This window comes from Artemia sp. Qi Xiang Cuo, chromosome 2, assembly GCF_049724085.1.
Source record: "Artemia sp. Qi Xiang Cuo chromosome 2, ASM4972408v1, whole genome shotgun sequence".
Taxonomy (NCBI): Eukaryota; Metazoa; Arthropoda; class Branchiopoda; order Anostraca; family Artemiidae; genus Artemia; species Artemia sp. Qi Xiang Cuo.
In genome coordinates, this window is record NC_142795.1 from 18,818,453 (window position 1) to 18,843,750 (window position 25,298).

Sequence of the window (25,298 nt, forward strand, 5' to 3'; positions counted from 1 at the left end):
TCACTTGTAACAGTTACAGTTTCTTGATTTTTAAATTATGATTGTGTCTTTATTTCGTTGAAATGAACGAGTTGGACTTTTTCAGTTGTGATTGCAATTTTGGTTAACATTGTACCAGGTTAATTTACTATATTTTACAATTTTAATTTGAATTTATTTCATTGAAATGAACGAGTTTGAATTTTTATGTTGTGGTTGGCTAGTATTTAAATTCTAACAGATACAGTTTAGTGATTTTTCAAATGTAATTTATACTTTATTTATTTGAAATGAAAGATTTGGACTATTTCAGTGGTTTTTGGTTATGGTTGACCTTATCACAATTAAATTTTCTTGATTTTCAAATTCATTTTGAATTTCTTTCGTTGAAAAGCAAGAGTTGGAATATTTAACTAATGTTTGTTTCATTTTTACAATGACACATTTGCACGCATTTATAAAAATGTGTACACACACACACACACATACACTCATAAACATAAACACCAACACATACACACACACACACACACACACACACACATACACAAAAATATACATAAAAACAAAAATACACATAAATATATACACATACACATATAAACCCAAACACAAACACACCCACAAATACACACACACACGTGAGTTTAGGTTCGGTCATGTTATCCCCTGTACTCTTCACTTAGGTTAGCTTAGGTTAGGTGAGAGACAGACACAAACTTAGGGGTCTGAGTATGTGTGGTGAGATTATATTAAGTTAAGTTAGGTTAGGTTAGGATAGGTTAGCCTACGTACACGCACATATAGGTTAGGTTGGATTAAGTTAGGTTAGGTTAAGTTAGGTTAGATTAAGTTAGGTTAGGTTAAGTTAGGATAGGTTAGATTAAGTTAGGTTAGGCTAAGTTTGGTTACGCTAGCCTACGTACGTGCGCGTACGTAGGCTAACCTAGCCTAACCTAACCTAGCCTAACCTAACTATCTAACCTAACCTAACTTAATCTAGCCTAACTTATCAACCTGACCTAACTAATCAACCTAACCTAACCTATATGTGCACGTACGTAGGCTAACCTATCCTAACCTAACTAACCTAACCTAACTTAATCTAGCCTAACCTAGTCATGCACCTAACTTTTTGCCTGTCTCTCACCTAACCTAAGCTAACCTAAGTGAAGCGTACATTGGCTAACCTAACCTAACGTGTGTGTGTGTGTATGTGTGTGTGTGTGTGTGTATGTATAGGTTTGTATATATGTGTGTATGTTTATATGTGTGTGTGTATGTGTGTGTGTGTATGTGTGTGTGTATGTAGTGTGTATGTGTATGCGTGTATGTATGTGTGTACATATGTGTATACATGTGTGTAAATGTGGCAAGGTAAACCAGAACCAAACACTAGTGAAATATTCCAACTCTTGCATTTCAACGAAAGAAATTCAAAATGAACTTTGAAAAATCAAGAAAATGTAACTGTGATAAGGTAAACCATAACCAAACACCACTGAAATATTCCAACTCTTGCATTTCAACGAAAGAAATTCAAAATGAGCATTGAATAATCATGAAAATGCAAATTTGACAAGGTAAACCACGACCAAACGCTACTGAAATATTCCAACTCTTTCTTTTAAACGAAATAAATTCAAAATGAACTTTGAAAAATCAAGAAAATGTAACTGTGATAAGGTAAACAATAACCAAACACCTCTTAAATATACCAACTCTTGCATTTCAATGAAAGAAATTCAAAATGAACTTTAAAAAATCAAGAAAATATAGCTGTTACAATGTAAACCATAAGCAAACACTACAGAAATATTCCAACTCTTGTATTTCAACGAAAGAAATTCAAAATGAACTTTGAAAAATCAAGAAAATGTAACTGTGACATTGTAAACCATAAGCATACACTACTGAAATAGTCCAACTCTTGCACTTCAAATAAATAAATTCATAATTAACAACTAAAAATCAATAAAATGTAACTTTGACAATGTAAACCACTACCAAACACTTCTGAAATACTCCAACTATTGAATTTCAACGAAATAAATAAAAAGGTAATTTTAAAAATAAAGAAAAAGTAAATTTGACAAGGTAATTCACACACAAACACTACGGAAATATTCCAACTCTTGCTTTTCAACGAAAGAAATTCAAAATGAACTTTGAAAAATCATTGAAATGTAACTGTGACAAGTTAATCCAAATGAAAACACTACTGAAATATTCCTAATAATTCTTATAAACGAAATAAATTCAAAATAAAATTTTAAAAATAAATAAAATTTAAATGTTACAAGTTAATCAATAGTCGAACTATACTGAAATATTCAAACTCTTTCATGATAACAAAAGAAATTCAAAATGAACTTTGAAAAATCAAGAAAATGTAACTTTGACAATGTAAACAACGACCAAACACTACTGACATAGTACAAATCTTGCTTTTCAACGTTATAAACTCAAAATGAACTTTGAAAAATAACGAACTTGTAAAAGATACACTTAAAAAAACACCATAACGCTACTGAAATATTCAAACTCTTGCATTTCAACAAAAGAAATTCAAAATGAACTTTGAATAATCAAGAATATGTTACTGTCACAAGGTATACCACACACAAACACTACTTATATATTCAATCTATTTCATTTCATCGAAAGAAATTAACTATTAAATTTTAAAAATCAATATAATGTAGCTGTGACAAGGTAAACCACATCCTAAAACTACTGAAATATTCCAACTCTTGCTTTTCAACGAAAGATTCTCAAAATGAGCTTTGAAAAATCATGAAAATGTAACTGAGACAAGTTAAACCACAAACACACACTACTTATAGAGTCCATATAGTGCATTTCATACAATCAAATTCTAAATGAAATGTGAAAAATCAATAAAATGTAACTTTTACAAGGTAAACTAGAACCAAACACTGCTGAAATATTCCAACTCTTGCATTTCAATGAAAGAAATTCGAAATGAACTTTGAAAAATCAAGAAAATGTAACTGTGACAAGGTAAACCATAACCAAACACTACTGAAATAGTCCAACTCTTGCATTTCAACGAAAGAAATTCAAAATGAACTTTGAAAAATCAAGAAAATGTAACTCTGACAAAGTAAAACACAACCAAACAATATTGAAATAGTCCAATTCTTGCAATTCAAATAAATACATTCAAAATGAGCTTTGAAATACAATTAAAATTTAACTGTGAAAAGGTAAACAAAAACAAAACACCCCTGAAATATTCCAACTATTGTATTTCAACAAAAGAAATTCAAAATGAAATTTGAAAAATCAAGAAAATTTAACTGTGACAAGTTAAACCACAACCGAACACTACTGAAATATTCAAACTATTGCATTTCAACGTAATAAATTCAAATGAACTTTGAAAAATCAAGAAAATTTAACTGTGACAAGGTAAACCACAACCAAACACTTCTGAAATATTCCAACTCTTGCTTTTCAACGAAAGAAATTCAAAATGAACTTTGAAAAATCAAGAAAATGTAACTCTGACAATGAAAACCATAACCTGTGTATGTCTCTGTGTGTGTGTGTCTCTCTGTGTGTGTGTCTCTGTGCGTGTTTCTCTGTGTGTGTGTCTCTGTGCGTGTGTCTCTGTTTGCGTGTCTCTGTGTGTGTGTCTCTGTGGGTTTGTCTCAGTTTGTGTCTCTGTGTGTGTGTCTCTGTGTATGTGTCTCTTTGGGTGAAACAGTTTGAGGCATTTTAGGCGATGATTTTAGAAAACAAAGGCAGAACTTTTAAAATCACAACAACTGATGGTCAGTAAATATTGCCTTGGGGGGGCCGGGGGATGGCCTTGGGGGGTCTGGGGGGGCCTTTGGGGGCGCCGGTGATCCTTTGGGTGCTTGGGGGGCAGTGGGGGGCCAGTGGAGGGCCTTTGGGTGCCTGGGGGGCTTTTAGGGACCGGTGGAGGGCCTTTGGGACCCCGTTGGTCCTTGGGGAGCGCGCGGGACCTTGGGGGCCTGGGGGAGGCCCTTGGGGCCCCCAGTGGTCGCTGGGGAGCGCGAGGGGGCTGTGAGGACCAGTGGCGGCCCTGGGGGGCACCGGGTGGATCGTGGGGTGCCGGGGGGACAGGTGGGGCCGGGGGGAGGGCCTTGGGGCCCAGGGTGGGCCAGTGGGCCCTCTCTGGGACTGTGAGGCATGAAGGAGGCCTGTGGGGTTATAGGGTCGGCGGTTGGGGCACCTGGTGGGCCGTTGGGTGCCGGAGGGTCAGTTGGGGACCAGGGGAGGGTCTTTGGGACCCCGTTGGTCCTTTGGGAGCCCGGGAGACCTTTGGGGGCCGGGGAGGGCCTTTGGGGCACAGGGAGGGCCTTTGGGGGTCCGAGGGGACAGTTGGGGGTCTGGGGGACATTTGGGGCCTGGGGATGGCCTTTGGGGTTCTGGGTGGGCCTTTGGGGGCGCCGGGGGCCCGTTGGGGAGCTGGGGGGCCGTTGAGGACCAGGAGAGGCCCGTGGAAGCAAAGGGAGGGCCCTTGGGGCACAGGGAGGGTCTTTGGATGCCTGGGGGACATTTGGGGACCGGTAGAGGGCCTTTGGGACCCTTTAGGTCCTTTGGGAGCTCGTTGGGACTTTAGGGCCCGAAGGAGGACCGTTGGGGCACAGGGAGGGCCGTTGAGGGTCCGGGGGGACCGTTGGGGGTCTGGGTGGGCCGTGGGGGGCGCCGGTGTCCCTTAGGGAGCTTGGGGGGGGGCGGGGCGCCCCGGGGGCTTCCTTCGGGGTTGGGGTAGGAGGATTGGAACCCTTTGGGGTTGGGTTAGAGGACCTCACAACACTGTTCAAATGAAACTTGTGTATTATAACGACCACACTCAAATTCTCTTCTAAAATCTCTTCAAAAATCTTCTTTTAAAATGTCTCTATCTGTTTCGCCAAAATAGTTCCATAACCTGTCTAGAACAGTTTCGCCCAAATTATCCCTAAACATAAATTCAGCGTTTTCCTTCGTTATTGACATCTCTGTGCTAACGCATTTCAAATTAATAGGAAACCTTCTCGCGCGCTAAAACAATTCATCGCTAAGATGTTTCTTGCCTAATTGTTTCCATGGCCTTTGGTTATTAATATCTTTTGGAGTTCGACCAAAAGAGTTGTTCCCGAGGCAAAGACATTAATGACTTGGATCTATTCCTGGAGCAGTACCTGTCAGACATTACTAAACTTTGCCCGGAAACAATTTGATTAATGACTGACAGCAAAGAGAGAAAAATACTGTTTTTCCATTCTCACTGACAAAAACCATAAAATATACATAAATTGCTGTTGACATCCATGAAAGTGAGAAAGTTCCTGTTTTTTCATTCTCACTGACAAAAACCATAAAACCATCCATAAATGTGACAAAATTCCTGTTTTTCAAATTCTCACTGACAAAAACAATAAAACATCCATTTTTTTCAAATTCTCACTGACAAAGTCCATAAAAACATAAAAAATGTGACAAACTTCCTGTTTTTCAAATTCTCACTGACAAAATCCATAAAACCATCCATAAATGTGACAAAATTCCTGTTTTTCAAATTCTCACTGACAAAGTCCATAAACCACGTGGTTCTATGCCCATATATGGACTCCCGCTGGGAGTAGCACCCCCACTACTACTTGTACTGTATACTTCCCAATAACCAATACTATATGCTAACATTGGGTAAAGTTCATAACTTTCAGCCCTCCTCCCGGGAACTTTGGGCGGATTAAGTCATCCTAAAAGATATAATTATGATATTTTCGAACGTTCTGAACAAAATGCTTATCTAAAAATTTTCATCAGGTGACTTTGCGAAAACAATGAGTGTCGGAGGTGGCCGAGTTGCCCTCCATTTTTTTGTCAATTAAAAAGGGCACTAGAACTTTTATTTTCTATTCCAATGAGCCCTCCTACGATATTCTAGGACCACTGGGTCAATACGATAACCCCTGGGGCAAAAAAAAATTAAATAAACACGCACCCGTGATCTTTCTTCTGGCTAAAAATACAAAATTCCACATTTTTGTAGATATTAGCTTGAAACCTCTACAGTAGGGTTCTCTGATACGCAGAATATGATGGTGTGATGTTCATTCAGGTTCTATAACTTTTAGGGGGTCTTTCCCCCTTTTTTTGAAAATCAGCCAAATTTTCTCAGGCGCGTAACTTTTGATGAGTACAATTAAACTTGATAAAACTTATATATTTGAAATCAACATTAAAATCCAATTCTTTTGATGCATCTATTTGTATCAACATACCGTTTTCTAGAGTTTCGGTTACCATTGAGCCGGATCCCAATAAACAATGCTATATGTTAACATTGGGTAAAGTTCATAGCTTTCAGTCCTCCTCCTGGGGGCTCCGAGGGATTAAGTCATCCTAAAAGACATAGTTATAATATTTTCGACCATGCTGAACATAATGGCTATCTAAAAATTTTGATCAGATGACTTTGGGAAAAAAATGAGCTTGGGAGGTGGCCTAGTTGCCCTCCATTTTTTTGGTCACTTAAAAAGGGCACTAGAACTTTTAATTTCCGTTCCAATGAGCCCTCCTAAGATATTCTCGGACCACTGGGTTGATACGATCACCCCTGGGTAAAAAAAACAAAAAAAAAACAAAAAAACAACAAATAAACACGCATCCGTGATCTTTCTTCTGGCAAAAAATGGAAAATTCCACATTTTTGTAGATAGGAGTTTGAAACCTCTACAGTAGGGTTCTCTGATACGTTGAATATGATGGTGTGATTTTCATTAAGGTTCTATAACTTTTAGGGGGTCTTTCCCCCTTTTTTCAAAAATCAGCCAAATTTTCTCAGGCGCTTAACTTTTGATATGTATAATTAAACTTGATGAAACTTATATTTTTAAAATCAGAATTAAAATTTGATTCTTTTGATGTATCTATTGGTATCAAAATTCCGTTTTTTAGAGTTTCGGTTACCATTGAGCCGGGTCGCTCCTTACTTACAGTTCGTTACCACGAACTGTTTGATGATGCTTGACAGGGAAAAAACCATTAGATAGAGTTCTACTCAAGAAATACTGAATTTCTGCACGTTTCCCCTCCAGAATTGGAACATAAACAAATATTCCTCTCAAAATGGTATACTCAATTGAAAAGGGAAGCTAGTGCCAGATGAGGTTTTTAAAATGATTGACAATCAAATCCAAAATGTATCAACCAAGACGTATCGAATTTAACAAAATTTGAATCATGTGTAGCGCGATAGTGCTGCCTAAGTAAAGAAGGATTTGGGCAAAATGTATTATTATTTTTTTTTGTTTTTTTTTATCCATACCCGGGCACTTCGTATCGAAGGAGTTGTCGTAAAAACTTCGAAAAGGGCTCATTCGATTTGAAATTGGAGTGGCTAGTGCCCTTTTTAGGGAAAGTGATTGGAGGGCAACAAGCCCAACCCCCCCCACACACCAGTCATTCCCCCAAACACATCTAATCAAAATTCTGAGATGGCCATTTTGTTCAGCTTAGTTGATTTTCATATAGAAAATATGTTTTTGAGGAGGACACTACGCCAAAAACCTTGGGGCAATGGTTTTAAGTTATGTCTTGAGGGCATAGAAGAACGATGTTGGCACAATGTATCATTTATTATTTTTTTTCCTTTAGATCAGGGCACTTCGTATCGAAAAAAATATCGTAGAAACTTCGAAAGGGACTCATTCAATTGGAAATTGGAGTGGCTTGTGCCCTTTTTAATAGTCGAAAGTAATTGGAAGGCAAATAACACCCCTTCCACGCCCAACTTTTCCCGAAACACATCCAATCAAAATTTAGTGATAGCCATTTGGTTCAGCGTAGTTGATTTCCACATAGAAATTATGTTTTTGAGGAGGAGACTCCGCCAGAGCCTTCATAAGTTAGGCCCTGGGGGCATATAAGGCTTTTATAGAAGGCGTTGTCGTAGAAACTTCAAAAAAGGCTCATTCGATTGGAAATTTAAAGGGCTAGTGCCCTTTTTAATAGCCAAAAAAGATTGGAGGGCAACTAGCCCCCCCCCCTGGCCCATCCTTCCCCCCAAACACATCCAACCAAAACTTTGAGATAGCCATTTTGTTCAGCGTAGTCGATTTCAAGATAGAAAATATGTTTTTGTAGAGGACACTCCCCCACAACCCTCGGAGCAAGGGTTTTAAGTTATAACCTGGGGGCATATAAGGTTTTTATAGAACGCGTTGTTGTAAAAACTTCAAAAAGGGCTCATTCAAATGGAAATTAAAATGGCTACTGCCCTTTTTAATAGTCGAAAGTGATTGGAAGGCAACTAACACCCCTTCCACGCCCACCATTTCTCCAAACATATTCAATAAAGACAGAGATAGCCAATTTGTCCCACGACGTTCAAAATTCAGGAAACTAAACCTTTGAGCAGGACACTCCCCCCACAGTCTTTAGGGCAAGGGTTATCAGTTATGCCCTGGAGGCATATAAGGTTTTTATTGAATTCTTTGTCGTAGAAACTTGGAAAAAGGTTCATTCGATTTGAAATTCAAAGGGCTAGTGCTCTTTTTAATTGTAGAAAGTGATTTGAGGGCAACTAACCCCCCTCTCACGCCCACTTTTTCCCCAAACACATCCAATCAAAATTTTAAGATTGCCATTTTATTGAACGTAGTTGAAAGTTTTGGAAATTAGGTCTTTAATGATGACAACACCCCACAGCTCTCAGGACAAGGGTTGTAAGTTATGCCCAGGGGGCATATGAGGTTTTTATTGAAAGCGTTGTCGCAGAAACTTCAAAAGGGGTCATTCAATTGGAAATTGAAAGGGCTAGTGCCTTTTTAATTTTTGAAAGTGATTGAATAGTGACTAACACCCCTCTCACGCCCACCATTTCCCCAAACACATACAATCAAAATTTTGAGATATCCATTTTTTTCAACGTAGTTGAAAGTTCTGGAAATTAGGTCTTTTAGGATGATAACCTCCTCAGAGTCCTCGGTGCAAGGGTTGTAATTTATGCCCTGGGGGCATATAAGGTTTATATAGAAAGTTGTTGTAAAAGTCATAGGAAGCGCGATCGCGCTGCCTAAGTAAAGAACGATGTTGGCACAATGTATTTTTATTTCATTTTTTTCCATACCAGGGTACTTAGTATCGAAGGAGTTGTCGTAGAAACTTCGAAAGGGGCTCATTCGATTGGAAATTGGAGTGGCTAGTGCTCTTTTTAATAGTCGAAAGTGATTGGAAGGTAACTAGCCCTCGCACGCCAATCATTTCCCAAAACACATCCAATCAAAATTTTGAGATATCCAAATTGTTCAGCGTAGTTGATATCAAGATAGAAATTATGTTTTTGAGGAGGACACTCCCCCACAACTCTCAAGGCAAAGGCTTTAAGTTATGCCCTGGGGGCTTATAAGAACGATATTGGCACAATGTATTATTTATTAATTTTTTCCTTTAGAGCAGAGCACTTTGTATCGAAGAAGTTGTTGTAGAAACTTCAAAAGGCCTCATTCAATTGGAAATTGGAGTGGCTTGTGCCCTTTATAATAGTCGAAAGTCATTGGAAGGTGACTAACACCCCTTCTACGCCCACCTTTCCCGAAACACATCCAATCAAAATTTTGAGATAGCCATTTTGTTCAGCGTACTTGATTTCCGAATAGAAATTATGTTTTTGAGGAGGACAGTTCCCCACAGCCCTCAGAGCAAGGGTTGTAAGTTATGCCCTGGGGGTATATAAGTTTTGTTTATAGAAGGTGTTGTCGTAGAAACTTCAAGAAAGGCTAGTTTGATTAGAAATTCAAAGGGCTAGTACCCTTTTTCAATAGTCAAAAGTGATTGGAGGACAACTAACCCCCTCTCACAACCACCTTTTCCCCAAACACATCTAATCAAAACTTCGAGATAGCCATTTTATTCAACGTAGTTTTTAAGTTCTGGAAATTAGGTCTTTGAAGATGACAACCCCCCCCCCCCCTCACAGCCCTCAGGGCAAGGGTTGAAAATTATGCCCAGGCGGTATATAAGGTTCTTATAGAACACGTTGTCGCAGAAACTTCAAAAAGGGCGCATTCGATTGGAAAGTGAAATGGCTAGTGACCTTTTTAAAAGTCGAAAGTGACTGGAAAGCAACTAAAACCCCTTCTACGCCCACCAATTCCGCAAACACATCCAATAAAAATTTTGAGATAGCCATTTTGTTCCACGCAGTTCAAATTTCAGGAAATTATACCTTTGAGCAGGACATTCCCCCCACAGTCTTCAGGGCAAGGGTTATAAGTTATGCCCTGGGGGCATATAAGGTTTTTATTCAAATCTTTGTCGTAGAAACTTGAAAAAGGCCATTTTGTTCAGCGTAGTTGATTTCAAGATAGAAAATATGTTTTTCAGGAGGACACTCCCCCACAACACTCGGAGCATGGGTTTTACGTTATAACCTGGGGGCATGTAAGGTTTTTATAGAACGCGCTGTCGTAGAAACTTCAAAAAGGACTCATTCGATTGGAAATTCAAAGGGCTAGTTCCCTATTTAATAGTCGAAAGTGATTTGATCGATTTGAGGGTGGCTTAACCACCCTCTCACGCCCACCTTTTCCCCAAACACATCCAATCAAAATCTTTAGATAGCCAGTTTATTCAACGTAGTTGAAAGTTTTGGAAATTAGGTCCTTATGGAGGAAAACCCCTCCCCCACAACCCTCAGGGCAAGGGTTTTAAGTTATGCCCTGGGGGTATATAAGGTTTTTATTGAAACCATTGTCGCAGAAACTTCAAAAGGGCTCATTCAATTGGAAGTTGAAAAGGCTGGTGCCTTTTTTTAATAATTGAAAGTGATTGGAGAGTGACTAACGCCCCTCTCACGCCCACTATTTTCCCAAACTCATCCAATCAAAATTTTGAGATATCCATTTTGTTCAACGTAGTTGAAAGTTCTAGAAATTAGGTCTTTTAGGATAATAGCCCCTATAGAGCCCTATAAGTTTTTCCCTGGGGGCATATAAAGTTTATATAGAAAGTTGTTGTAGAAATTTCAAAAATGGCTCATTTGATTGGATATTGAAATTGCCCTTTTCAATAGTCAAAAGTGATTGGAGAGTAATTAACCGCCCTCTTACGTCCACCATTTTCCCAAAAACATTCAATCAAAGTTTAGAGATAGCAATTTTGTTCAACGTAGTTGAAAGTTCTGAAAATTATGTATTTAAGGATGACAAATCCCCAGAGCCCCAAGGGCAAAGTTTGTAAGTTCTTCCCTGGGGACATATAAGGTTTTTTTAGATATATTTATCGTAAAACTTCAAAAGGGGCTTATTCAATTGGAAATTGAGAGGACTAGTGCCCTTTTTGATACTTGAAGTAATTTGAGGGTAACTAACCCCCCTCTCCCGCCCACCATTCCTCCAAATACATCCAATCAAAGTTTTCAGATAGCCATTTTTTTCAACGTAATAGAAGTGATGGAAATTAGGTCTTTGAGAATGACACCCCCCCCCCTCGCAGCACTCAGGACAAGGGTTGTAAGTTATATCCTGGGGGCATATAAGATTTTTATTGAAAGTTTTGTCGTAAAAACTTCAAAAGAGCTCATTTGATTGGAAATTGAAAGGGCTAGGCCCATTTTTAATAGTTGAAAGTGATTTTAGAGCGACTACCGCCCATCTCACGCCCACCATTTCCCCAAACATATCCAATCAAAGTTTTGAGATAGCCATTTTGTTTAGCGTAGTTGAATGTTCTGGAAATTAGTTCTTAGAGGATGGCAACCACCCTAAAAGACCTTAGGGTAAAGGTTGGAATTTATGCCTCGGGGGCATATAAGGTGTTTATAGAAAGCGTTGTCGTTTCAAAAAGAGCTCATTCTATTGGAAATCGAAAGGCCTAGTGCTCTTTTTAATAGCCGAAAGTGATTGGAAGGCTTGAAATTCTTATAGCAAAGATCGATGTGGGTATAATGTATTATTTTTTGTTGCCGTTGTTGTGTAGACAAGGGCACTTCGTATCGAAGGAGTTGTCGTGAGAACTTCGAAAAGGGCTCACTCGATTGAAAATAGAGAGTGCTGATGCACTTTTAATAGTCGAAAGTGATTGGAGGGCAACTCATTCCCCTCCCACCCTCCCACTGCCACCCTACCACGCCCACCCTCCCATTTGCCCATTATGTTTAAAAACTAAATGTTGCCTTAAGATTAAATCAAAATGCACTGTGTTAATACTAATTCCTAATAAGGTATCTCAGCAGTATCCCAAGAACGACTGAGGGTATTATGTTATGTGAAAACGCCAATAAGAGTGGGTTAAAAATATAAATAAAGAGAAAAGACACACGCGGTTAGAAGACATACGACATCGAACATATGAGGGAGTCAAGAATGAAAATGAAGAGCAGCGCGTCAATGAAGATCAACCTGGACAGCGAGAATCAAAACATGTCAAAACTGAAAATGATAGCGATGATGATTGGGTTTGATATTTTTACATTGATAAGGTCAGCAGCGCCTACCATAAATTTGTTAAATAAACAAAGGTTTGGCGATATGTATTTCATAGTGACAAAAGATAAGCCGAGATGTAACGAACCAAACAAATTGAAAAAAGATAGCGATGATGATTGGGTTTTGGATTTTGAGATGGATAAGGTTATACTTTTGAAAATCAAAAACATCGAGTAAATAAATCGTTGGAAGAAAAAAAGTTTTTGTCCCACCATCTGAACAATTAAAAGAAACAGAGGGTCGGCAATATGTATTTCATAATGACAGAAGACAAGCTAAGGCAAAAGAAGAAGTTTTTATGTCACCACCCGAACAATTAAAAGAAACAAAGGTGGTCGTCAATGCCTTCCATAGCTTGTAAAATCAAAAACCTGGACTAGATACATCGTCGGAAGAAAAAGATGTTTTTGTCCCACCACCTGAACAATTGGAAGAAACATTGGCTCGGCGATTTCTTTCGTAATGACAAAAGACAATCCAAGGCAAAAGTTGAAGGTCCCATAAAAAAAAAATTACAAAGGCTTCTAATTTAAGGTTCATTTGGACGTCATGACATCAAGAAAAGGCTTAAATTGTCAAAATACATTCAAATACTTTCAAATACTTAAAAAAAATTGGCTACCTATAAATTCTCCGACGATTTTGGTGTGAGGGGGGTGGCAGGTAGAAAAAAAAGACGTAGGAATGGCTGGTTAGCCTCTAATCACCGTAGATTTTAAAAAATAGCAGTAGAACTTTCAGTTTTCTATTGAATGAGTTCCCTTCAAAGTGTCAAAGACTGCTCCTTCCGTGCAAAGTCACCTGGTAAAAAGAACAAAATACATTGAAAAGAACAAACAATGAAGTCAAGCTTATGCAGCGCTATTTTTCTACCATCCGAACGAGATTTTTTTGGAATTAGACCTATTATTAACTAGTGAAAATCCTTGATGGTTCCAATTACCTTGCTCAGTTACTTTCTTTATAATTATAAACAGTTTATCTTGAAGTGACTTGTTTACCCTAGGCTTTTATAAAGAGATTTATTTTGATCAACTAATTTTTTTTTATCCATCTTTTCACTGAATTTTTGAAGTGAAGACGCTTCAGACTAAACTTGGTCATCGCTTTAGCTTGCAGAATTTTAATCTTGGTTAAACGACTTATCTGTCAGGTCGTCCAAGCTTTTTTCAACTATAAAAAACACCCTGGCCGTTGTTATTCTACTTTTTACATCTTCACTGCAACCCCAAATATACCACCTAAGTAAGTGAAGGTACCCACTTGATCAATCTTCCCGGTCCCCAACATCATCTCTTTACCTTCATTTAGTCCCAGTGAATTAGTCTTTTTAACATTTATTTTCGAGCCAGTTATTGCACCTGAACTGTCAAAACCTAAAAAAATCTATTCATTTCACCAACACTCAACAGCAGAAATATTGTTTCCGTGTATAGCACTAATCGCTTTAACGTTTTTTTGTTTTTTTTATTTGCCCTGGAAGGAAAGGGCCTTCACCAAAGCTCTTCTATTGGCTTTATTCTATGCTTGTTCTAAATCTATAAAACTTAGCACTAAAGGGGTCTCATAATTCAGACACTTCTCATTTATTGATCTAAGAGTAAAATTTTGGTCAAAGCATTCTCTGACCATACGAGACCATACGGATCTACAGCATGGGTAAGTCTAAAAATTAAGATTATACTAAGTAATTTGCTTCCTACAGAAACAAAACTAATGTCTCTATAATTACACACTCGCTTTTATTACCTTTCTTATAAAGGGTTTAATTGACGTATTCCTAAATTCACAAGGTACTTCCCATTTTTCAAATCATGTTCATAGCCTTCAGCAATTTATCTCTAATTTCACAATCATCAAATTTCACAAACTCATTTATTACACTATCAACACCTGAAGCCTTATTCGCAAAATAAATCTTACTAATTGTTCTTCGCAAAATAAATCTTACTTCACTTCTAAAGTGTCACAAGCTTTTTAATTTGTTTCTACAGCGTTTCCTGTAACTTTTTTACGGCTTAACACATTGTCAAAGGTTATTCTTTAGTGATTCGGAATCTACAGGAATATCTATAGTTCTGTGTGCCAAAAGGTCAAGTCTTTGTATTATAATAATTATTTTTCATATTTCGATAAAATTGGTGAAAACTTGTCAGGTTATAAACTCTGTCCTCAGTCCTTCCTTTCCATCTCCGTTAGTTCTTTCATGTCTGGATCATGGTTATAAATATCGCGGGTTCGTAGTTCCTTCTATTATTTCTCCCTTAACGAAACATACTAAATTCTCGTACCAGCAGGGTATTTTCCCAAATCAAACAGTTCGTGGTAACAAACTGTAAGTAAGGAGCGACCCGGCTCAATGTTAACCGAAACTCTAAAAAACGGAATTTTGATACCAATAGATACATCAAAAGAATCAGATTTTAATTCAGATTTCAAATATATAAGTTTCATCAAGTTTCATCTTACCTATCAAAAGTTACGAGCCTGGGAAAATTTGGCTGATTTTTGAAAAAAGGGGGAAGGACTCGCTAAAAGCTATAGAACCTTAATGAAAATCAACACCATCATATTCAGCGTATCAGAGAACCCTACTGTAGAGGTTTCAAGCTTCTATCTACAAAAATGTGGAATTTTCCGTTTTTTGCCAGAAGAAAGATCACGGATGCGTGTTTATTTGTTTGTTTTTTTTTCCCCAGGGGTAATCGTATTGACCCAGAGGTCGTAGAATATTGTAAGAGGGCTCATTGGAACGGAAATTAAAAGTTCTAGTGCCCTTTTTAAGCGACCAAAAAAATGGAGGGCAACTAGGCCCCCTCCCACGCTCATTTTTTTCTCAAAGTCACCCAATTAAAATTTTGAGATAGCCATTTTGTTCAGCATAGTCGAAGATCTAATAAATATGTCTTTTAGGATGACATAATCACCCACAGTTCCCAGGGGAAGGGCTACAAGTTATGAACTTTGCCCATTGCTTACATATTGTATTGGTTATTTGGAAGTATACAAACATTTTCAGGAAGAATTTTTTTCTGGTGGGGGGGGGGGGTGCAGGAGGGGGTTACTCGGGAAAATATTTACGTGGAGGATGTTTCTTTGGGGTAAGGGACATTTCTATGAAGGGAGCACCGGATTTTCCAGAATTATTTAAAAAAACATCAGAAATTAAATAAAAAAAAACAAGTTTTTTCAACTGAAAGTAAGGAGCAACATTAACACTTAAAACGAACAGAAACTATTACATATATGAGGGGGTTCGCACCCAAGTCAATACCCCGCTCTTTACGCAACAGTTTTTTTTATTACTTTCAAAAGAGCTATCTATTCTAATTAAATGGCGTTTGTGATTCAGGGGTTTGTGAATTAAAAAACAATTTTAACTTTTAAAGTAAAGAGCGTGGTATTGACTAAGGCGAGAACCCCCTCATATACGTAATAAAATATACGTAATAAAAAAAAACAATAAGAAAAAACAAGCGATACGGCTCAATAGTAATCGAAACTTTTAAAAACGGAATTTCGATGTCAATAAATGTATCAAAAGAATGGGCATAGCCTATAATGCTGATTCTAAATATATAAATTTGATTAAGTTTAGTATTACTCATCAAAGACTACGAGCCTGAGAAAATTTACCTGATTTTTTAAAGAGGGGGAAATATCCCCTACAAGTGAAAGAATTTTGATGAAAATCACACCGTCAGGTTCAGCGTATCAGACAACCCTGTTACATAGGTTACAAGCTCATATCTGCAAAAATCTGCAACTTTGTATTTTTTGCCAGAAGAAAAATATACGAATATAGAAGTTCGTTACGTAAGTAATTTGTAAATTACGTCAGAACCGAATTTAGAGACAGCCATTTAGCAAAAGAAGAGTAAAATTTTTATGCAAATTTTGTTTACTTATTCAATGACGGTGAGCCAAAATAAAAGCTGCATTCACTAAAAAACTATCAGAAATTAAATATAAAAAAACAAGATTTTTAAACTGAAAGTAAGGAGCGACATTAAAACTTAAAACGAACAGAAATTATTCCGTATATGAAAGCGGCTGTCCCCTCCTCAACGCCTCGCTCTTTATGCTAAAGTTTGACTCTGTTTCACAACTTTATTTTTTAAAGCAATAAAAAACTTTAGCGTAAAGAGCGAGGCGTTGAGGAGGGGACAGCCCCTTTCATATAAGTTTTAATGTCGGTCCTTACTTTCAGTTTAAAAAACTTGTTTTTTATTATTTAATACTCTCAAGCACGCTCGAGTTATCATATTGTATAAGCATGGGCCACGAAATGATACAGTTAACCATCTTCCAATATCTCTGTTGTCTTTTTTTAGGAAAATTTTTAGACGGGCGATGCTTTCTTGTCTTGCTAATTCTTTTATTTCTAAACATTTATTTCAATATTTCCAATTTGTTTGTCGCCAAATCGTCCAAATAAGCTTGTGCGTTTCAATTGAACTGTGCTTATTCTGGAATAACCTGCCTTTTAGTCCCTTCCACTTTATCTTGTGTTATCTTTGTGTGTTACTAAATTTTTATTGCCCAACAATACGGTAGTTCACTTTTCCTTTTTTTTTCTTAGACCATTTTCTAACATTTGCAATAAAGCCATAAGTATAATCCAGGAAAAAATTGTTCTGCAGCTAAAATGGTACATAAGATGACGTATCCCATATTATGGTGTCCTAATTCAAATCTTATTAAAAACAACTCTTACCTTATACTTCTTTGAATGCCACCATTTTTCCCAATTCTAAGAAATTCGTTTGATGTGGTTGCTAAATGGAAATAAGATGTTTTCTCATTGGCAAAAAAGGTATCTGGAACCCAAATATGCCTAAGATATTCTGTACTGACACTAATCATATTTACTGATGGATCTGCATCAAATTTAAGTCTCATATCTCTCCAATACTGCCGAAAGTAGAAGTCCATTGTGAAATCCTAAAATTGAGTAATTAACAGTGGAGTTAAGCTAGGGATTTAAAAACTAGGCAAGAAGGCCAGGAGATCCAGCCCTGGGCTGTTTATACAAGCACCTGACTTGCGTATTTTTTATGCAAGTATAAAGAGAGATTTGGCGAAGAAAACTATTTTGAATTAAAGTTACAAGTTCAGCGCATGGGAATTGGGACAGCAGATGCATGTCATTATCTATCACTAGAAATAAAGTTGAGAAATTTCAATTTTACAAATAGAGCACGATTTTATGAAGCGCAAAGTATTTTTCGGGGGAGGGAGAATGGATAGGTTGGGATATTTCATTTTGAGGTGCAATAAACTTGTGAATTGAAGGAGAGATTCGCTTTATAGTAGTAATGATGAGTTGCTCTTGGGGATCCTTAAATCAATCTCTCTAGTGGTACGAATTTACAAAAATGTAGGGGGGAGTATGTTATTTGATTTCTTTTTAATGAATCTAAAAACATATTTTTCAAAATCTAGGCGGGGGGATTGGCTACTACCCTTGCCCCACCCCTTCCCTCCGCAATGTATAGTGACAATGAGTAATCTTATTTTAAAGAGTTAAGAGGCGAGTAAATAGAAAGTTTTTTCTTTATTTATGTTAGTTTCTTCTTTAATAGCCTTAACAACTTTGAAACACCCATTCATGTGTGTCTATCTATATTTTCCCGACAATGTGCTGATGTCACCAAATAAAAGATGGTGTACCTGTCTAAGGATGTTTTTCTACAAAATGCGGGTTTTCTTAGGCTGGTATAAATGAATTTTTGAAATCTGGCCTAAAACAGAAGCGAACCGAAGATCCGCCTACATTTTCTTTTCTTTTTCATCAGTTAATGTGAATTAAATTTGTTGATGTAAAGTTCAACTCCCCTCTTAACCAAGATTAAATAAAAAAAACACGAGTTTTTTCAACAGAAAGAAAGTAGCAATTTTGTATAGAAGTTCTGGCAAATTCCTCCAGTTTAAAACTTCCCCTGAAAAATCGACCCACTGGAAACTTCCTCCCAAAGTAAAATTCTCCCCCTGGGGGATACCCCCTTAGAAAAATCCCCTTCCCCCAACCGAAAAATGTATGTAAACTACCCAATAACAATTACTACACGCAGACAATGGGCAAAATTTATAACCTGAGTACCTTCCCCAAGAGCTGTGAGGGTCGTGTTATCTCCATTGACATAGTTATTCGGCCTTTCAACTATGTTGAACAAAATGGCTATTTCAAAATTTTGATCGAAATATTTTAAGTAAAAAGGGGTGGGAGGGGCCCTAGCTCCCCTCCAATCTTTTTGTTCATTTAAAAAGGCACTAGAACTTCTAATTTCCGTTCGAAAGAACCCTCTCAGTATATTCTAGGATGACTGGGTTGATAAGATCACCCCTGGAAAAAAAAAAAAAAAAAAAAAAAAAAAAAAAAAACACGCATCCATCATCTTTCTTCTGGCAAAAAATGCAAAATTCCACATTTTTACAGATAGGAGTCTGAAACCTCTACAGTAGGGTTCTTTGATACAGTGAATCTGATGGTGTGATTCTCATTAAAATTATATGACTTTTTGCTTTTGATGGGTAACACAAAATTTAATGAATCTTATATATTTCAAAACAGTATAATAAGCCGAATTATTTCTGTTTTGTTTTAATGTCGCTTCGGTTTAAGTTTTAATGCCACTCTCTACTCTCTGTTGAAAAACCTGTTTTTAAAAGTATGTGAAAGGGGATGGCCCCTCATGGACACCTTGCTTTTTACACTAAAGTTTTTAGTACCTTTAAAAAGGTTCTGATTCTAATTACATGGCTCTTGTGTTTCAGGAATCGCTCTTAAAGAAGTTTTAATGTTGCTCATCACTTTCCTTTGAAAAAAAAAATACGTTTTTTATTTAATTTTTTCGAAAGTATAATTTCTTATAAGCCAATGATCTTAGATTTTCAAATCGACTTTATGTTTCGCTTTATCTTGAATTTTGAAAAGTTCGAAACAACCCGAAAAAGTTGAAAATTACACACACAGGTAATATATGCGTGAGTAACCTCAGGGATGGGTTAAATTTTTCTACTTCCTTTCTAACGAGACCTTATTTTCGAAATTCTGCCGATTTTTATAGATCCGATCACTTCAGACAAAAAATCCAAGCTGCGTTCGTTTTCGCCATCCGTCGTTCTTAGGTCTACTAAGATATCCTCAGTTTTACTCTTTTGTCACGTTTTATTTCGCTGTTCTAAAAACACTGTTTTAAAAAGAAAAACACCTCATAAGCGTTAGCCATACAGAATTTCAACTACACACAGAATTCCAATCTGCCGGATCGAATTTCAACCCCAACAAAAATGGAAAGAATGCTTTTGGATGCAAAAAGACAAGTATCAGAGTTATGATTAGAATCAACGAAATGTACAAAGTTAAACAAATCAATGCATGGGCTGGGGATTGGTTCTTGCATGGTTTTCGGTTTTAAAACTTAGCAACCAAAAGTGAAACTAAAGTAGTGAATCAGAGTATGATGCTCAATTCATTATTCTAAAGAACGACAAACCGATAACTAACAACGGCATTACAAAGAACGGCTTAAAAGCGCAAAGTAAAACCGAGGTTTTACAAACGAACGGCTTATTAGTAAAGCCGAGGATTGGATTTTGGTAGAACGGCGAGAACGAACGCAGCAATTGTTAAGATCAGTTTTCAGACATGATTCAAAGCTAACGCTTCGTCAGCTGGAGCTTCATTCTTGATTCATTGGCAGGGTCCAGCGTCTGAACGCCGTAGTACATAACCAGCTGATCTAAGGTCTACTTTAAATGCATTGAGTCCTATCACTTTGCTAGAAATTTGAGAACAAAACACAAAACTTAAATATTTTAATTCAATGAATTTGGAAATTATATATTTTATTTTGTGCAGTTATTGCGTGTGGGAGTTTGCATGAACTGTAAACTATTAAGTTGCGAGTTATTTTAATTAGTTTTTACTAGAGAAAGATTTGGATAAAAAGGATATAAACATGATGTTTCTATGTCAACATGTAAACTGTAATGAAATGAAACTTTCCGCCCATAGGTAAGAAAAAAAAAGTAGCAGTAGAGTATCGTCTAGACTAATAAAATATATTCCTTGGAACATAAAAGGTCAGATAAAAAGAAAATTAAGAAAACATCTTTGCTTTCTCTTTTATTCTAGATCCCAGTCATGTAGAATGCTAGATAAGAAGAAGTTAAAGAAATACTGATACTTGTTCTAATGCTCAAATCTTTAACTTTATTTATCTCACTAATAAATTTTTTTCTACTTTCAATTCAGGAAAGCATACACATTTTTCCGCAGGAAATCCTATGCCAACGCTTTAAGCTCTCTATAAAGCTTTGGGTAATAAAGAGCCGTCCTCTTTTCAAAACGTGATGAGACTTGTAAGGATTTTCCTGTCCTAACATTTTTTTCCAATGCTTTGGGGAAGCTCCCACTGATCGCAAATTTAAAAAGAAGAAAAATAAGAAGTAAATTTTCATAGCACAGTCTGTTCATCAAACATATCAGAATTATTATTGCAGTTGTACTCCCAAAGCATAGAAAAAGTATTGTTGATTTTCTTCTTAATTGCACCCGTGTTTAAGAAGTGTTGGTGCTTATCAGAAGTGTTTTCCTTTTCTTATATCCCATGTTATATATGGTTTTTATAATATGTGCATTCATTTCTATTTTTTTCAAATTTGACGTGTATTATTTGTTTGTTTTGGTATTTTATCCTTTATTTACACCTGAATAATACTGTTGTAACATTTGTAAATGCGACATAAATAATTTAATTACTACTGTTCAAATATAATATCACAGTAGTGCAATAGTTTTGCCCTAATAAACAGCTATATGGCTTCAGTTTTTTTTTTTTTTGTTTGTTGTTGTTTTATTTTGTTGGGGGTGTTTTTGTGTTTTTACAGCGCACTGTATCGAAGGAGAGATCTAAAAACTTCAGAGAGGAATAATTTGACTGGAAATTAAAAACTTTAGTGTTCCTGTTAAAAGTGAGAAGGGACTGAAGGGCAACCAGTCCCCCTTCAACCTCATTTTTATTTACTCACCCCCAAGTAAACCCCATAGACATTACGATCAAAATTTTGAGATTTTTTGTCACAGTAAATGAAAGGTAAAACAAATATGTCTCCGAGATAGCATGCAGCCCAACAGCTCTAGGGCAAGGGACGTAAATTATGCAAGTCGTTGTATGAACGTATGTTTCATTAGAATGCATTAGGGCTGCCTAAGTAAAGAGCAAAGTGGGCCTTATGTATCTTCTTTTTTCACCAAGGAATTTCGTATGGAAGGAGCTGTTGTAGAAACTTCGGAGGGGTTCATTTGACTAGAAATTAAAAGTTTGTGCGTCCTTTTTAAGAGTTAAAAGTAACTTGAAAGCAAGGAGCCCTCCATGTTTCTTTTACTCCCAAAGGCATCTGATAAAAAAATTGAGATTGCCATTTTGTTCGGCATATTTGACAGGTCCAATAACTATGCCTCTGGGGATATAATGACCCAACACAGCCCCTGGGAAAAAGGCTGTAAGTCATTAAATTTGTCCATTTCTAATCCTTAGGAGGTAATCACCAATATCATAGTATTTGCTATTAGGAAACGGGGCGCATGTGTAATCTTTGGTCTCCAAAAAGGCTAAGGGTATTTTGGCGAAGCTTTCAGGGACTATTGAGGGGAACGCCAATCTGAACCAAAACACACTATGTGTATGCAGGTTATCAAAAGGCGTATCTCAGGAACGGCTGAATGTATTGAATTAGAACTTTCAGGGCATGACGGAGGGTATATTCAGTGGAATAAAAGGCAATATGTGGACGTCACTACTGTTAACACTACTGCTGCTATTACTATTACTACTACTACATCTACCCCTATTTCTACTACGATTACTGCTTAGGCTATGAACATTAAAGTAAAAATTTCTGAGGCTGCTTTTGGGAATTGGAATTTAGAACTAAATCAGAAGACACAATCTGCGTCAAAGATTTCATGGAGGTGTAATTGCGATATCTCAAGAACGGCTGAGAATATTTAGTTGAAACGTTCAGGGTATATTCAGAGGAATTCTTAACTAAATAGCGTTAACAAAGGGGCTATCTGTAATATCTCTGGAATAGCTAGAAGCCTCAAGTAGGAAATTTAAGGGGATGTTGGGCTGGATGTTGAACTAAATCAAAACACACTATATGCAGACAGGTTGTTAACGTGGTGTGTTTGCAATATCTCAGGAGCGGCTGTGGGCTCTAAATTAAAGTCTTCAGGGCTACTTCCATCTGCTACTACTACAGCTACTACTACTACTACTACTACTACTACTGCTGATGCTGCTGCTGCTACTACTACTACTACGACTATTACTACTTCTGACTGCAACTGCAACTACTCGGGACTACGACTTCTTGCAGCTGTTACTTCTTTTGCAGCTACTATTGCTTGCTACAGATTGTGACTGCGATTGTGACTTCTTGCAACTGCGATTAACAGCGACTGGGAGTATTTACGACTGCGACTAATTTCGACTCCGACTGCTTGGGACAGCGACTCCAACTACTTGTGACTCTGACTATTTGGAATCACGTTTGCGATTCTATGGGACTGCACTCTTTATAAATGACTTTTTAACACATCGAGTCTTTTGATTTACCAAGTTACTTAACCGAGAGTATATTCTAAGTCCCATGACAGCTTATAATGCAGAAATACATAGGTTAACCGAAGACGAAACATTTCAAATTTGAGAACACAAAATTCAACGCAAATTTGAAGGTCCTTAGTCCCCCTTTCTTCTCCTTAAACTAAATGAAAGTTCCAAATCTATCCCTCGATCCATTCCTGAGATATTACGGGGAACAATAATTTGAAAACTTAGATCCCCATAGCGTCTTTTAATTTACATTTACCTTATCCCTTACAGTCAGAGTTCAAAACCACCTTGCCCTATCGATCCTCAAAACTCCCTGAAAGTTTCAACTTAATTGTCCAAGCTACTCGCAAGATATGGCGTATATTTGCCCTTATCGTTTCGATAAGGGCAAAGACATTGTGACATTTAATTTGACTGTTGATATTTTACGCATGGTATAAGTCTCACAGGAGCTTATAATGCACTTTTGAATCCGTCATTTAGAACGACCCTAATAAAGTTGGATCACCCTCCATGCAATAAAAGGAGTTTGAACTTTTTTTGAACGATTCGGCTAAGAAGTTTTTTCTCTTTTTTCTCATATTTTTTCTTGTCTCTCTTTTTTTTCTGTATAATACCTGTATTTGCCTTAATTACAAAATGAAGTATCTATCTATCTATCTCCTATGGGAACACCGTTTCGTCTAAAACTTCATTACTTGCATATTTTCCAAGCTCATTTCGAATGCCAGAAATTATACATAACACACTGATTAATTTCACACAAAATCGTACTAAAATTTTCAGTATTTCTGCCTAATTAGTTTCTGTTGATTATATTATTTCCTTCCCTAGAATTCCTTTTCAACTCAACAGGATCCTAGAATAGCCCATTGTCTTTCTTCTTGTAATGATCTCAGATTGGATTCTTAAGAAGTGCTAGTCCCAGGATAATAAAGAGGAGGAAATACCAAAGGGTTACGGATTTGCTTAGAAATTCCTTTAAATGGATGAATTAAATCCAAGTAAATTTTGATAATTGATTCACTTTAGTTTTATAAGAGTAGATTTACTTTAGTTTTATAAGTTTAGCAAGAAGGAATATTTGAGGAATTAGTTTCTGAATTATATTAATAACTGGATGTGTGAAGAAACAGTAGAGATGACCCTATAACTCCGATCACGCACCCCTGCTGCCACCTACAACTTTTTTTACATAATTTATGTCTATTTGTTGTCAGTGAGAATGAAAAAACAGGAATTTTGTCACATTTATGGATGTTTTCATGGATGGTTATGTGTGTTGATCGATTTATTTGATGTTTTTCATGAATGTTTTATGGTTTTTGTCAGTGAGAATTTGAAAAACAGGAATTTTGTCACATTTATGGATGTTTTTATGGTTTTTGTCAGTGAGAATGAAAAAACAGGAACTTTCTCACATTTATGTCTGTTTGTTGTCAATGAGAATGGAAAAACAGGAACTTTCTCACTTTAATGGATTATTGAGTCTAATGGGAGCAGGTCAATGACACTTCCTTCATGTTGTTGCTCTCAGCGAATGTTATGAGTTTTCAGAAATTTGGAACACCTGTGCTGCCGACCTCAATTCCCCTATCGTGAATCAATAATTCCCCTTAGAAACAAAAAATTAATTCCCCTTTCTTGACAGATCAATCAACCAATGACATCATCTGTCAGACTTTAAAAATTTTCGCCTAGAAACGATTCTACAGGAATAGATCCAAGTCATTAATGTCTTTGCCTCGGAAACAACTCTTTTGGTCGAACTCCAAAAGATATTAATAACCAAACGCCATGGAAACAATTCTCAAAGAAACATCTTAGCGATGAATTGTTTTAGCGCGGGAATCAGGGTTCTTATTAATTTGAAATGCCTCAGCGCAGAGATGCCAAAAACAAAAGGAACACGCCGAATTTAGGTTTAGGGGTTATTTGGGGGAAACCGTTTTAGAAAGGTTAGGGAATTATTTCGGCGAAACAGTTAGAGACATTTTAAAAGATGATTTAAAAGATGAGTTTAGAAGAGGATTTGAGGGTGAAACTCTGTGGTCGTTATAATACACAAGTTCCATTTGAACAGTGTTGTGAGGTCCCCTACCACAACCCCAAAGGGTTCTGATCCCCGCCCCCCAAACCCGAAGGAATCCACCCGTCCTCAAAGGTACTCCAGATTCCCAAAGGGCCCCCCGTACCCCCAAGGCTCCTGAGCCACCAT

General features: G+C 37.0%; 1 protein-coding gene across 1 annotated transcript in view; it reads right to left on the minus strand.

The window, feature by feature from the left end:
- The window catches only part of Rdl (Resistant to dieldrin), a 469,434-nt gene that overhangs the window by 289,800 nt on the left and 154,336 nt on the right, over positions 1-25,298 (minus strand). The window contains exon 3 of the mRNA XM_089099501.1: positions 17,170-17,396. Within this exon, the coding sequence (XP_088955627.1) occupies positions 17,170-17,396 (227 nt within the window). The remainder of the gene's footprint in view (positions 1-17,169; positions 17,397-25,298) is intronic.